Raw genomic sequence first — 14488 nt, forward strand, 5'->3', positions numbered from 1 at the left:
AGGGAGGACCGACCGAGGGGTGTCTACGTGGGCCCGAAGGTCTAACAGGCGGGCAGAGCCTCGGCGCCAAAGTCGAGCGCGACACCCACGCGCCAAGTGCACGCGTCGAGAGCAAAAAAGGAAAAGGGGTGTCAACAAAACGCGGGATATCGCGCTCACCCGAGGCGGGCCGAAATAGAAGATGTCACCCAGATTCGCGTCGGCCGAGTGCACTCGGCGCATAATTTCGCAAGGCATGAAGATAGAGAGAGAGAGGGAGGGATCCCCTGGACGGGAATTTCCTCCCCCTGGAGAAGCCTACCCCCTTTAAAAAAATTAGTTAAAAAATAAGAACGGCAAGACGAGGAGTCGAGGACACCTCCTCGGGATCCCTCCCCTCGCCTCTTCTTCAAGCGGAATCGTAATATCATCGAGAAGGCGACATGGCCGCGGGAAAAGGTCGCACAACTCCCAGGGGCTCTTTTCTCGTTTCCAGCCAAGGCCCCGAGGAAACGAGATGCCGGTAAATCGCCTTAATTTCGCTAAGTCCCTCGGTGCACTCGGTTTGCGGTTCCTCGAGAAGTGCCAACCGCATCCAAGGACTCGCCTTTCCCCGTCGGACGTGCCTCCGCGTTTTGTCCGATCGAGGGAGTCGCCCTGACCTACCGGAAGAGGGCCGCCGTTGCCCCGCAAATAGGGAACCCCCGTCTTACCGGCGACGAAAGTCGGGTTCAATTTCTTTTCTTCCTTTTTTTGATCCCTCCACCATCCACTTTCTCCCTTATCTCCTCTCCCCAAAATTATCGAGCTAACCAAACTAAGGGCGAAGATCGTCGAGAAGGTCCAAGGAGGTTCGGGGTTCGTCGCCGCACCTGAGAAATCGGGGCGCGGTCGCGACCCCCCTCGAAGGGCTGCGAGTTCCCTGCGAGAGCGGTCATAAGCGCATAAGAGAGAGCCAGACTCTCGTTCGACTTCCCTCCGATCTGCCTGCCAAGCCCGTTAGGCTAACTTGGGCGTGCTATTTGCGTCTTGACTTCTTACGTCCCGGTCCCCCGCTCCTCCCTTCTCTCGTCATCCCTCCTGCAAAAGTCTCAGTCGTTCCACCAAAGACCGCTCCACCAAAGAGGCCAACTGCATCGCCGCTATGCGCTCTAAGCGCCTAACCCAGATCGCCGCTCGACGACGTCTCTTTTCGCTCCTTCCTCTCTTTTTCCCTTCCCCCGAGGTCCGTGCCCCTTGCCCCCTCGCCGCCCCGAAACCGGCGACAGCGGATCCTCCGCAATGCGTCTCTCTCTCTCTCGGGAAAAAAAATTAAAAAATTAAAAAAAAGAGGGGAAAACTATTCAGCGTGCTGAATAAACCGCCACGAATTCTGGAAAATCGGATACAACGTGTTTTTCATTCTTCCTAGGAAGATCTATGATCCGAGGGGGAGAAAGAATTGGAGCTGACGTTACTTGCGGAGATATAAGGACCCGGTATACGAGGAGGCCGTCAAGAGATGCACCCCGGCTGTCGAGCGCAGAACCAATCAGTGTCGGGCTCTCTTTTCTTAGGGCCGTTCCGAAAGGGAGCAAATAAAGTACCCGCGAGATTTCGCGCTATTCGCGAGGGGGACGCGCGAGGAAACAAACGGGAGCGAGAAGGAGCCGAGGAGGAGGCAAAGAGACCGGCTAAACCGCGAACAGCTGCGCCGCTTCCGCGGCTCGGGGCTTGACTGCGAGTGCGAGAGAGACCGACCGAGGCGGCGCCGCGTGGGAGCGAGAGAGAGGGCGAGCGCCCCCGAAATACTCGCGCGCACCGCGAGTCGTACGTGCACGTGCAACTAGCGGGCCGAGTGTGCCCGAGAGATGTCACCGACACCAGGACGGTCGATATAAAAATGCACCCGTGGGCCGAGCGCGGATATAAGGACGGCTGCGGATGCATCTGGGAATTCCGCGACGCGGAAATGGCTCCAACGACCCCGCTCTCGAATGTCCCCGGGTCGGGATATATCGCAAGTGCCGTAGCAAGGTGTTCCCCATGCCCTTTCATTAATTATTTCGTTAATTGTCCTTATCTACACCTAGCGCAAGAGACGACCCGTAAATCGGTCGCTCTCTAATCAGGGGCCGGATAAATAAATAAAATGAAAAAACACGCCGGGGGGAATTTATTCAGTCCTCGAGATTATCTCTCCGCAGTGAAAAATAATACCCGAGGGCGTGGGGGGGAGGGGGCGGCAGAGAAACGGCCCCGGGGTGTGCGGAGTTATTTTCGAGTATTAATGCGACTCCACCTCGGAGGGAGGGCGCCGGACGGGTTAATAAACAAAATAAAATACCCCGGGTCCCTGCGAATCGCGAAAGTGCGTTAACGCACGCGTGCACGCGCGTCGGGGATAAATAAGTGAAAAGGGGCAGGAGGGAGGAGGGAGGTCCCGGGGACCCCGAGGAACGAGCTGACTTGTACGGCCGTGATTCACCGACGAGCAGCCGAGGTCCTGGGGGAAAGAGCGGCTCCGTAAATCGGACTCGGGGCGGTCCAAAAACATAACGAACTCGTGGATAAGCGAACTGATAAAGTGCTGGGAAATAAAATCCAGGAAGTCCGAACGGCCCCTTGCGTCCAAGGATTCCCGAAATGGTGACCACCCCTTGGCGAGGCCATGAGAAATTGGAGAGACCCCATTGAAATATGGAAATAAAAAAAGAAAAAAAAATAATTAGAATAGGATCTAGAGCCCGCGATCTTGAGTAAGACCCGGGGGAAAGGATTTCCCCGGGCTAGGGGTGGGTGCCGAAAAACAGGGCGAGTGTCTTGAAATTTTCCCGCGGAAATCCTTCAGGCCTCGACCTCCTTCCTCCTCTCGGGGTCTTGCATAACGGGCTTGTAAAGTTATCCGGCTTGTTTTTACCAGACCGACGAGCGGCCTCGTCGCTCGTCTCTCGCTCTCCCCGAAAGCGTAAAGTCAGAAATTTATCGGCGAGCGCCGTTCCGGCGGGGAATCGGCGGGATAAACCTGACGTCTCCACCGGACAGGACGGTGGTCCAGGAGCGGGAGAGCCGGTGCCTTGGAAATAGAAAACCGTGATAAGGGAGTCAAATATCGGGATCGCGACACCTTATAACAGGAAGTGCGGAATAATCCGAGCACAGGGGGCGCCACGTCGGGCCCCGAGAGAAAAACTTAACGTCTCAAGCGAGCTCGTTTACGCCGCCATCGGGAGCGAGTTTAAGTAGGCCCGTTTGCACCTTGGCCCGGAGCCCTGTGATTACGCGCTAAAAATTGCGAATCCCGCGGGGCCCGTCCCGACAGAGGGGGGGAGGGGGGGGGGGTACGTCGCAAAAACCCTCCCCCCGGGGAATTTCAACTAACCGACCTCGTGTTTGCACGTGCTTCGCGAGAGGAGGATTTCAACGAGGGGCGTAGGTCCTCCCCCTGGTCCTCCTGGCCGTTCCCGAGTCGTGCGCCAGCCTGGAGGACGGGGCCGCGAAAAAGGGGGCCTTTCTCCGGAGAAAAAAAGCCGCTCGGCCGAAGAGCCAAGTGGAATTTGCCGAGTACCGGTGTCATTAAAATCGGCGGTGCGCGCCCAATTTCTTGCACGCCAGGCCGGAGGGGGGGTAAAAAAACCGAGGGGGAATATTTGCACAGCCCAAGAAACGGCTTTATCGTCGAGGCTGTTTCGCCAATTAAAGCCCAACGACCCCGTTAAAGCGATTATCAAGAGGGCCCTCCGTATCTTCATCATCCGGGCCTGGTCTGGCCATTGCGGCGCCGAATCCACTTTCGGCCCCGATTTTCTCGATTTCTCGTAGGAAAGTTCTAAACGAGAGGACCCAAAAGAGAGAACCGAGGTGGACAAAAGTGCGGGACGGAATCGGACCGCGAGGGTAAATCCGGCGACTCTTATAAGGCCGGAAAAAAGCCAGGGAACGCTCCGGGGAGCTTTACATAGCACCGTCCACCGTCTGGCCATGCCGGGAATGGCGGAGGGGCGCGGCTAAGCTCTCGACGGAAATATCCGGTAATGCAAGGGCAGAGGGAGAGAGAGAGGGCCGAATCCACCCCGTGCAAAGAGAAGGCGAGCTTCCAGAGCGCCGCCGACCTCTCGGGACCCCGAGGAGCGTCCTCGAGGAGAGGAACCAAGGCCGCCGCGAATTCCCCTCCGAGGATAGTTGCGTAACCTCTTCGGGGGCAGACCTTGGAATCGCGAGTTCGCGCGCCAGCTAGCAAAGCCGAAAATCCCCCGATTTTCGACCCTCTCTACCCGAAATCTCACTAGATACATATCACGGCGATCAAAGAGCACCGCCAAGAGACGCGCCCGTCGCCTCTTCGGCCCCAGGAGAAATACAGACGGGTAGAGTGGCGCGATTTAACCCTTGAGGAGATTCCCACAGACTACGTGTGGGAACCACCCTCGTCGATTTGGATGGGAAGTTAAACAGTGACTTTTAATTCTTATTTATAAATCATCCGTCATTTGTGAATCTATATGGGCAGTTTTGGTTTCCGTCAACCCGGGAGTCGGAAAATGGCCGACCTGAGTCGAGAGAGTTCGCCATTCTAAAACGGTCGGAAATTCGGGCAAGAGAATCGCCGGCCTGTTCGGGCCTCCCCTCTTGGTCTTGCAGGCGTCATTTCCGACGCCGCTCGACGGTTTAAAGGCGGCCCACCGGCCGCGGCCACTTGCGCAACCCCGGCTCCAATTTATCACGACAATGTTGCGCGACACGCACAAACGTTGACATTCCCGACTCGATAGCTTTTGGCAGGATCGGCCGCGGGGCCTCCGGTGGTACGCATCTCTGGTGCGGTAACTCGGGTTAATTTCGTCTTCCGCCCGTCTTAACATTGGCATTGAGACGTTCCGCGTCAGCGGATGCAAAGTGCTTCGATCTCGAACAAGGATAGGCATTTCGCAAACGAGCGACCTCGAGGACGGCCAGGATGGCGGGCCGAATACCCGAAGAGAGGGTGGGAAATTTCCAAGTCGATCGCGAGTCGATCTTATCCTGGACTTGAAGGCGCCGATGGCCTCGAAATAGGGATAAAAGGCAAAAATCCCGCGAAACGTCCGTCCAGCGTCGCCGGGCATCTTGCCAGAGAAGAGCGACCTTGGGGAGGGAACCGGCGATGCCAGGAGGAGTGATTTTTTTCCACTAAATCCGGCGCGGCTTAAGGTAAAATTTCGCGGAGGTGGAGGCGAGAAGTGCCTTGAGGATCGGCTCGAAGTGTAGATAGGGTTCGGGTCTTGTAACCCTTTCGGCACTATGGACCCATAAGTGCGTCCACCGTTGGTCCCATATAGATTGCACGCCCTGGTGAAATTCGCCCATACGCTAAAAGGGTTAAACCGTCCCAAAAAAGACCGCGTTCTGCAGGGGATTCCTCTCAGCATCCCTGGACCATGCTTCCTCCATGACGCGAAATGTAGAAAAAAAATGCCTAGTCTGACTTTTGATCATTTTTAACGCGGTTGGATAGAGACCGTCTCTGGTATCATTCCTTTGGCGGGTCCAGGAAGTTTTTCCAGATGATTGGATATTATCTAGGGAAATTAGGAGCGATGGCGAACCACCCAAGTCGAGGCTCGGTCGCGAGCTTGGGACCCATCCAGGTCATGGAAGAGTAGGCGAGGAAGAGGACCGGTCCGCGGAGGAAGAAAAGGAAGAGCACGAGGAAGGAGAGAAGACTCACCCTGAAGAGAGTCGAGGGGGTTGACAGAAGCGGCCGAGTTAAAGAGGACTCGACTCGAGTCGGGTCGAGTCTCGCTCATTAAGGACAACAACGGCGACGAGGCCGCTTCCTAGACCGGATGCCAAGTCCGAGTCGGCCCCAGTCATATCTCATCCAATCATCGCTCTTCGTCTCACCTTGCCTTGTTCCGAGCCCAGACGCGTCATCTCGGGCATTAATTATTCCCGAGCGAGGGACTCGCGCCGGCCCGCGTTTTCCGCCTTCTTTCCGCAGCTCCTCGTGGTCCTACGCGTGGAGGTTACCCGAGAGCTTACTCCTAATTACAGGTGGAGGGGCCCCGAAAACCGACTACCGACTCGCCTACTCCCTGTCGACGTCCTGTGGGCACTTTTTTCTACTCCTTCGGGATAAGTGGAACGGAGGAAAGCGGAATCGGGCGGCCGGAAATAGCGAAGAGAGCGACGGGAATGGCGCGGGCATCAGTCACCGGAATCCAATCTCGAAGTGACGAAGAAGTCGGCGAGAGGATTTATTTCCGTGAGCCGCGGACTCGTTTTCCCCCGATCGCTTTTTAACGACACTTTCGGGTTCTCGGCCGAGGGCGACGAGATAGAAATTCGGGAAGAGGGAAGCTGTCACTGCCAATTACCGAGCGCCGAGGCGTGCCAACCTCCCGGTACACGAAATCGATCCGCAGGCGACCCGGTGGCCGGAAACGCCGCCATCGGGAGCCGGAAGTGACGATCGGGGATCGAACCGATAGCACCTGTCGGTCGAATTCCGGAATAGCGATCCAGAGGGGAAAAAAGAGTGGAAGCCGGGGACGAGGAACGGATGGAAGGTGGAGCGGAAATTGACGTCAGTGGGGATGCTTCGCTGTCGGGGATGGCCCGAAATACCCGGACTCATTGATACGTTTTGCCTAATGGCACCGGGACAGGAACGACTCCATTACCCCGAAACACTTCGTCCCGAAAAGTGGGTCGCGGTGGAGCGGAATTTTGGTGGCGCATTTTCGGGTAGTGAATTTTCGGCGGCGAATTTTCCCTCGCGAATTTTGAGCGGCTAATTTTTAGCATGTGAATTATTGCCGGCGAATTATCAGAAGCGATATCTCGCCGATGAACTTTCAGTGGCGAATTTCGAGTGGGAAATTTTTAGCGTGGGAATTTTCGGCGGCGAATTCTAACAAATGATATTCCCCTGATGAGGTTTCAGTGGCGAATCATCGCTGACAAATGGTCAGCGAGGAGAATTTTCGCTGGCGAATTTTCACCGAGGAGAATTTTAGCTGGCGAATTTTCACCGAGGAGAATTTTCGCTGGCGAATTTTCACCGAGGAGAATTTTCGCTGGCGAATTTTCACCGAGGAGAATTTTCGCTGGCGAATTTTCACCGCGCTCGATAGACACGGAAACCGCTCCGCGAGAAATCCCACAAAAAGAGGAGCTAATCGATACCATTCGGCAATTATCTCCCGAGGAGGGATATCGCTCGGATTCCGAGGACACCGCGAGTTCCTCGCCGCATGCCGATCGCGTTTACGGAGCGGAGGAATCGCCGCGACCGGGACTTTATCCCTTGCCTCTCACCTCTGGCGCGATAACGAGGCAGTCGCCGATAGCCCCGGGAAAATCGGGGAAAATTCGAAGTCCCGTCGTCGCGATGACGTCCCCTATGCCGTCCGTTCCGCGTCATCGAGCCCGGTGAATCAACGTCGACGTCGGCGACGTCGCTCCCTCGGCGGAGCGACGCCGTCTACATGGCGGACGTCGGAGCCGGTCCCGAGGCCCGCGAGTAATTCCTGATCTAATTTCGCATGCGCCCAACTCACTGACTCACTTGGCCTCCCGCCGCGGAAATCTCGCGGAAATCTCGCGGAAAGAGCGAGTTTCCGCTAACACGCCGTCAGCTCTTCGAGAGATCCACATAATGTGATTTTCTCGACATCGACCCTGCCATTATTTTTTAATCATCACCCCCGACTCCCTGTTGAGTCAGAAAAATACCCCCGAATGATAACAGGGCGTCAGGGTTGGGAAATGATTTTTCCGCTCATATCGTGGACGTTCCGCGGTGGAGGAGGCGAGAGAAAACCCGAGGCCGCGCCTCCTCCCGGGTAGGACTATATTTACGCGTCGAAAAGTCGGGAGTCTTTAGACGGGAAGGGTAGAAAAAGTGGGAAAAGGGAAGATACAGCCGGTCCATTAGCAGCGGGCTTTGGTAGGTGTCCCTCCACCGGCTGACGGCGAGCGAGCGGTCGCGGGCAAAACGCGTTGTCTCGGAATAACCGGGGGCGACGAGGGGGGCAGGATCGCGCCGATCCCGATCGATCGGAGATACAAGGTCCTCGGGGGATCAAGATCGATGGCGCGGCGGCACCTGTCCGGCGAGGAGACAGAAAGACCGGCAAAACGCACCGGAAGTCGGCGAAGAAACGCCGACCTCGAGATGCGGCCGGAATTCGATCGGATCGGGAGATGGAGGGTCTAGATAGGGTCGCGTGGGTTTCCTTTTTCCGAGATCGCCGCGCGAGATGTCGGAAGGGAAAGAAATTAATTATAAGGCGAGGACGACGTAGTCCCGACGTCGCCGTCGAGTTTCCCCGACGACGGAGCCAATTACGGGAGCCGAAGTGGGAAAGGGGTGGGACGGTTCGCGCACTAATTAATCGGCCGATCTCGCGGGGAGATCGGCTCGCATCGTTGGCACGGGCGGATCCGCCCGCCCGGGTAGGGCCGGAAGTCAGGTGCACTTCCGGAAGCGGAAATATAACTCGGTTCGCCACGGAGGGACTTCTGGGTTTGGAGCGTTAACCCTTTCCTCGGGTGGCCCCTAAGTCAAATATGGCCGATCGCCGGGACGGAAATAGAAGAGCCGCGGCGCGGCTCGCCCGGGCGGGCGCGTTATGCGCCCGAATCCCTCGAATATCTCGAATCCTCCGATTCTCCAAACTCCAGAGAGATATCTGGAAAGAAGACGAGGCCGGGAGAGAGAGAGAAAAGATTTATGGCGGCGCGCAAGAAGACGCCGACGTCGTCGCGCGATGGGAATCCATACGTCGACGCGTCCCGGGGAAATCTCCGAAATCTCTGGAGATCCTTAAAATCGTCACGCCTAAGATCGTTCGCTCGACATAGCGGAGTAGTTCTCGAACGGTTCCACGGTCCGGAGAACGGGGAACACGGAAAGGCCCGCCCGGGCGGGAATCCTGAGACGCGAGGTGTCTCCGCTTGGAAGCCCGCCAGCTCGGCCGGCCCCACCCACGCATCGCGCATACCGACCCGATAAATAATCGAACCGATTGCCCGCCAAAAGCCCACGAAAATCGCCCCCCACCCTGGCCGCCCCGTAAATCGACGTCCGCCGCGTTTACGGCCCGATTCCCACGCGGCCCCCGACCGATCGAGGGGGCCCGAGAGGGCCCAAAAGCGATTTCGTCCCATGGATTCGCTCCGAGCTTATCGCCCGGTCAGCCTCTATAGACAAAAGTCGATAAAGCCAGAAATCCAGCATCTCTTTGGCAAGTATCCCGGGCCCCGTTTTACCTGAAACTGCCCAAAATCGGGGCCCTCCCGTGCGGAGGATCGGCCGCACCTCCGCGGTCGCGGAGGGTGCGGCGAATTTCGTAAATCAGCGAGGAATCGAGGGCCAACCGGTCCGGGGGGAAGTGTCCCCCTTTTTCTCTCGCTCGACATGGTTTTCGGCGTTTTTCGAATTTCGAGCGTGGGTGGGGGGGCCCCCCCGTCCGGGATATTCCGCGCCTCGCGAGAATCCACCGTAACCCAGTAAAGTCGAGGCCTTACGGCCGCCTCGGAGAGTTAGAGTATAGGCCTGCAGAGGCCGGGGGTTAAATATAGAATTTGTTTTCCATCGACAGCTGTTGGCCTTTATATTTACGAGCCATTTGCCTACGAGACAGTTTTATTCCCCGAGAGGGAGAGGTGGTTCACCGAGTCGAGCCCCAGCCCCAACCCCCGACCTCCTGCCCACGGGGTGCCCTGCTCGCCCATGGACCTTCCCCATTTCTTTTTCCCCCTATTTACTCCTTTTCGCCATTTCTCCCTCACCTCGCGTTCCTTCTAAAAGCCAGGGGAAAGAAGGAGAAAAAGATAGAAAAACACGCGGGGAGTCCTCTCGTCCGGTAGCGGGCGGTAAATCAAAGACACGTCCTACTCGAACGAGTTGCTCGGAAAGGATGCGAAAACCGATCTCTGGGATTGGTTTCCCGATTTTTATTATTTCCCCGCCTGATCGTAAACCCCCTCCCGTGGAGGCCCTCCAATTTCCCAGGGTTGACTAAACCGCGAGTCGGAAGATCCACCTCCGATAGCCACGACTCGCGAATCTCCTCGGAGGTCCTCGATATCGCTCCTCACTTTACATAGGGATTTATGGATGGTCTCCCGATCTCCATTAATAATTTATGCTTCCCGAGAGTCGCCTCGGGGAGTGCGAAAAATAGAGCCGCGGAAAAGAGGGCCTTACGTAACGCGACATACGCCCTCCCACAAGATTCGAGGTGGAGGGGGAGGGAAACACTGAAGATTCTCCTCTTTATTTTGCACGACGTGACGCACCCCACGGCCATTCCGCGAATCCGGCGAATTTTCCTCGATTTTAAAAAAGATATCCGCCCCCTCCAAAGGTTACGCGTGCACGTGTCAAATATTAATCACGCGACATCCTCGACACGTGGGCCGCGGATATTTCCGTCAAGTTGGTCGTGCCATTATTTCCCTGAGTCCCCATTAAAAAAGAAAAAAGAAAAACCGTCACCAGGGTCACCGTGCACGCGAAAGGACGCGTAATCGATTAGAACGAGGTGGAAACGAAGAAAGGTAAAAAGGAAAAGATTGAACGTCGGGGCCGAATATCGCGATTTGGATTTATCGCGAAGGGGCGGGAGGGGGGCAAAAAGAGGAGGGAATATCGGTCAGCTCGTAAATATGCCACCGGAGGGAATTTATTATGATGACGGCCGCCAGCTTCCCTCCGCCACGGCGCGGCTCGCGAGGAGGTATAAATAATTGCGAAAAACACCTTTTGTACTTAACAAGGCGATAAAAAGTCGAGGGGCACTAGGGGAGGGGATCCTCTAGTCGAGTGATCTCTCGAGTCCCATCCTCGGTGTCCATCCTCTGATCGAAATAAGTCGAGCTCCTCGGGGACTCCTTGCCACGATCGTTCCTGTCACATTGACAGCCCAGCCCGCGGGGGTCCCGGGCCGTATCTGAAGATATACTTTTTAATAACGCCGCAGGAATTCCGGAGAGAGGGAGGGGGAGAGCAGTGGAAGAAAAAAATATCCCGAACCGTCCACCCGTCCATAAAACCGTCGCCGTGGAAATTTATCGCGATGGCCATCTTCGATTTCCTAACTCCGTCAGGTCGGACTCGGTGGGAGAGCGTCGTTTCTCCGATCTCTCTCTTTCTCATTCTTCGACCGAATTTCCCCTGGGGGGTCGAAGTGGGCCGCGAAAATTTGTAGGGAAAAAAAAGAGAGAGAGAAAGAAAGAAATAAAGGGAAATAACTATCCCCCAGAGATCCGAGAGGGCACGTCGTCGCGTAATCGAGGATCCTCGAGTTATTTGCCACCTCTCCGGAACAACCTCCTCGGTCCCGGGGAAATATATCGATCCGACGAGAGCCGGCGATGTCTGGGATTACGTTCCGTACGCCGCCTCTCGGTTTTTACCCTCCTACCGTTTTTTTCTTCATTTTTTCTTTTTTAACAAGGAGCCAGAAACGCGCGGACGTTAACAATCCGACGAGCCGCTGCTCGAGCCCCACACGAAGAGGGGCCTAAATAAGTCTAACTCGAATCTAAATTAGGACCTAACGCCGCGGGTAGTGAAAACCCTCGGCTCGATATCTGTTCCCGGGGGAAAAGAAATGAAAATTCGCCGCGTAATCTGGGGAATCATCGTCGAGGAATTCCGAAGAATCCCTTATTACCGAGAAATCGCGGAACCAGATCGTCGGAGTGACGTTAGCGTATAGCTGGAAGCCGTTCCCGTTCGTCGGCTCGACGTGAAAATAAACGACGAAGGCCTCCCGGCATTCGCGGCCCGAAGGAGCCGCGCAACTTCCCAGAGGATTGACGGAAGTTTAACGACCTTGAGGAGAAAATCGAATTTTCAGTTCCTTCAGGTAAAAAAAAAAAAAGGGAAAGAAGGAGATGCAGGTTTCGAAACGCCCGCCACGAGGGGCACTGTTCAGGGCGCCGCGCGGTCACGTGACCGCGGACTCGCAAGATGGCGGCGCATCGGCCCGAATCGCCACTTGGGGCGGATAAGAGCCTCTTTCTCCCTCTATTAGCAGATAAGAGGGTGAATAACCCGAGATAAAAATACGGCGATGCGGCAGAGAGAGAAAGAGTGCTCGCTCGCCGGGAAAGAGGGAGGAGGAGGCGGAGGGGGCGAGTGCAGAGAACCTAACCGGATAGGTTAGGTTAGTTGGACGTGGCTGCCATCCGATCGGAATGCGTTCCGCGCGCCGTGGTCTGCCCCAAGAGTCGTCCAAGTGTCCGGCGACGACGCCGGCCACTTTGGAATGAATGACCCAAAGCTAAGATGGCCGCCTCGGTTCCTAATTAAGACTGACTTTTCATCGAAAGTCTCGTCCCACTTTCTCGGGGACCGCCTTAGCGAGTCGCCGGCGGAGAGACTCTCGATTTTCCGACGAGTCTTCGATCGGCTCGAGGTTAGGTTAGGAACACCCTCGTGGGTGTCACTGAAAAATCGCATCGTGACCTCCCGTCGGTATATCGGTACTCACTATGAAATAATTAGCAACCGCATGAAATAATTAATAATCGATAACTCAGGGGGGAGGACATTTTTAGGTTGCGCCAGAAGGGGAGAGAGAAATTCCAGACCGGCCGTCGTCTATCAAACAAGAGGATTTATTGTCACACAAGAAAAGAAGTAACGAAGGGGTCCATATTTCGCCATGGTCGGCGGTCTTCGTTTTGAGAAAATCCGAGGACGTCTCCAGTAATTAGCGGGTTAGTCGGAGGCACACCAAGCAACTCGGAGAGGTTAGAGTTAGTTGCGAAAGCCTTGCCGGGGGGCGCTGCTTCCTCGTGCACCAAAATGCCGTACCGTCACAGTGTTTGCAGCGCTTCGCCCTGGGCTCAGGCATTCTGTGGTGGCCTCGTGACCTCACCGATGTTCCATCGTCGACCTCCCGGCACCTCTCCCGGGAGTTCCACTACACCCGCGCGCCCACGAGAACGGACTCCGACATGGATGCCGAGGAAGGTCGAGGTCGAGGTCGAGTCGACCCCGGGGTCACGTCGAGCCCCGAGGTCTCATCGCGAGGTCGCGTTCCCAGCCTTTCGAACCCGACCTCGCTCCCAGCCACCCTCGAGGCCGAGGACCGACCTCTCTTCGGGGTGGAACGCGTTACTTCATCGATCTCCTCCCTACTTCTTTTCCCCTAGGGTGCCGTCAGACCTTAATTTCCAAATTCTTCGGCAGCTCAACCTCGGGGAGGTCCAGGCCTCCCAGTCTCGACCTCGTGGAATGCACTTCGCGATCTGGGAATGATTTCGCGCACTTCGCGGGATGAGGTTCAAGGTCGACGACGGATCGCCGAATTATTCGGTGACCTCGCTGGGAATGGCGAGAGGGTGGATCCCTGTCAGGTCGGCGCGAATCAATTGTCATTCCCGTACGTGACAATTGTCACTCCCGGGTGACCTCGTTGATCTTGAGGTGCTCTCTTATAAGAGTACCCACGAGCGATTCTCGACTTCTCGCACTTCCGATGTCCTCGGGGTGTTCACCGGGATTGAGTTATCTCATTATTTATCACCTACGCCGTGGCGGACGGTATTGCGTAAGTGTCTGCACGCTCGAGTACGAGTGCGAGTTCTTCAGGCTCTACGATGCTAACGCGCGGTGCGACGCGTTCATGGTGAAGTGCATCGACGACCGAAGGTCCTCGAGAAATTTATCCGGCCCGAAAGGAAGTGCCGGTTGACGCGTGGTAATTTACGGTGCACTTCTTCATAGCGTGCGACCTAGATAGAAAAATCTCAGGACGAAGTGCGCCGAAGTCTCGACTTGGCAGCTCGTCGATTCCGTCGACGGACGTTTCCCCATAAACCTTGAAAAGGTCTTGACGTATTCAGACACCGTCTTCGGGTTTTACTCAGCGTTTCCAACCTGGTGACACGTGAAGTGCATGTCACGACACTTCAGATACCGCCTCTTCAAGTTCTGCCGCCAAACACTTAACGACTTAATTTCCGAACTTTCCGATCCGTCAAGAAATGTCACGTCGCGCGTTCGTTCCCACCTCCTACCTCCGTGGACAATCAAATTTCGGTTCTTATCACTCGAGGGAGTAATCGAGTTCGGCTTCGCGCAGGGCACTCGTTGAGGAAGTCGAAGTTCGAGGACGTCAGGTCGAGGTCGAGTTATTAGGGGGGCACGATAACGCCACCTAGCGGGGTGGCAAAAGCGTAGCCTCCTTGTCGCGGTGGTCCTTATCACGCCTTATCGCACATCGCGGGCGTCGGGACGTCGTCGCGGGAGCGGCTCGCAGCCATGTCACGCGTGCACTGACGGACGCTCGGCGCCGGGACGCCGACTTCGGCCGGACTCGGCCGAGCTCGGACGAGGTCCACCCTCTCGGCAGGCGTCGGGACGCCTGGCGTCGAGCCAAATGCATGCCCGGAGGATTCGAGGGGATACTCGGAAAACTCGAGATCGTCCCTCGTGACATGGATCGAGAGATCGACCGATCGACCTACCAAACGATCAAGGAACGTCGATACCGCGACCACCTCTTCCCTCCTCTTCTTTCTCCCC

The 14488-nt window shown here is 56.2% G+C and overlaps 1 protein-coding gene across 1 annotated transcript in view; it reads right to left on the reverse strand.

Moving 5' to 3' along the window:
• Positions 1 to 14178, reverse strand: part of LOC105701717 (MKL/myocardin-like protein 2) — a 101946-nt gene extending 87768 nt beyond the window's left edge. Inside the window, exon 1 of the mRNA XM_012428693.1 lies at positions 12773 to 14178. Coding sequence (XP_012284116.1) covers positions 12773 to 12812 — 40 coding nt within the window. The 5' untranslated portion in view covers positions 12813 to 14178. The remainder of the gene's footprint in view (positions 1 to 12772) is intronic.
• Positions 14179 to 14488: the final 310 nt, after the last annotated feature.

Source organism: Orussus abietinus, unplaced genomic scaffold (genome assembly GCF_000612105.2).
Source record: "Orussus abietinus isolate OABI.00-Male unplaced genomic scaffold, Oabi_2.0 scaffold30, whole genome shotgun sequence".
NCBI classification, from domain to species: Eukaryota; Metazoa; Arthropoda; class Insecta; order Hymenoptera; family Orussidae; genus Orussus; species Orussus abietinus.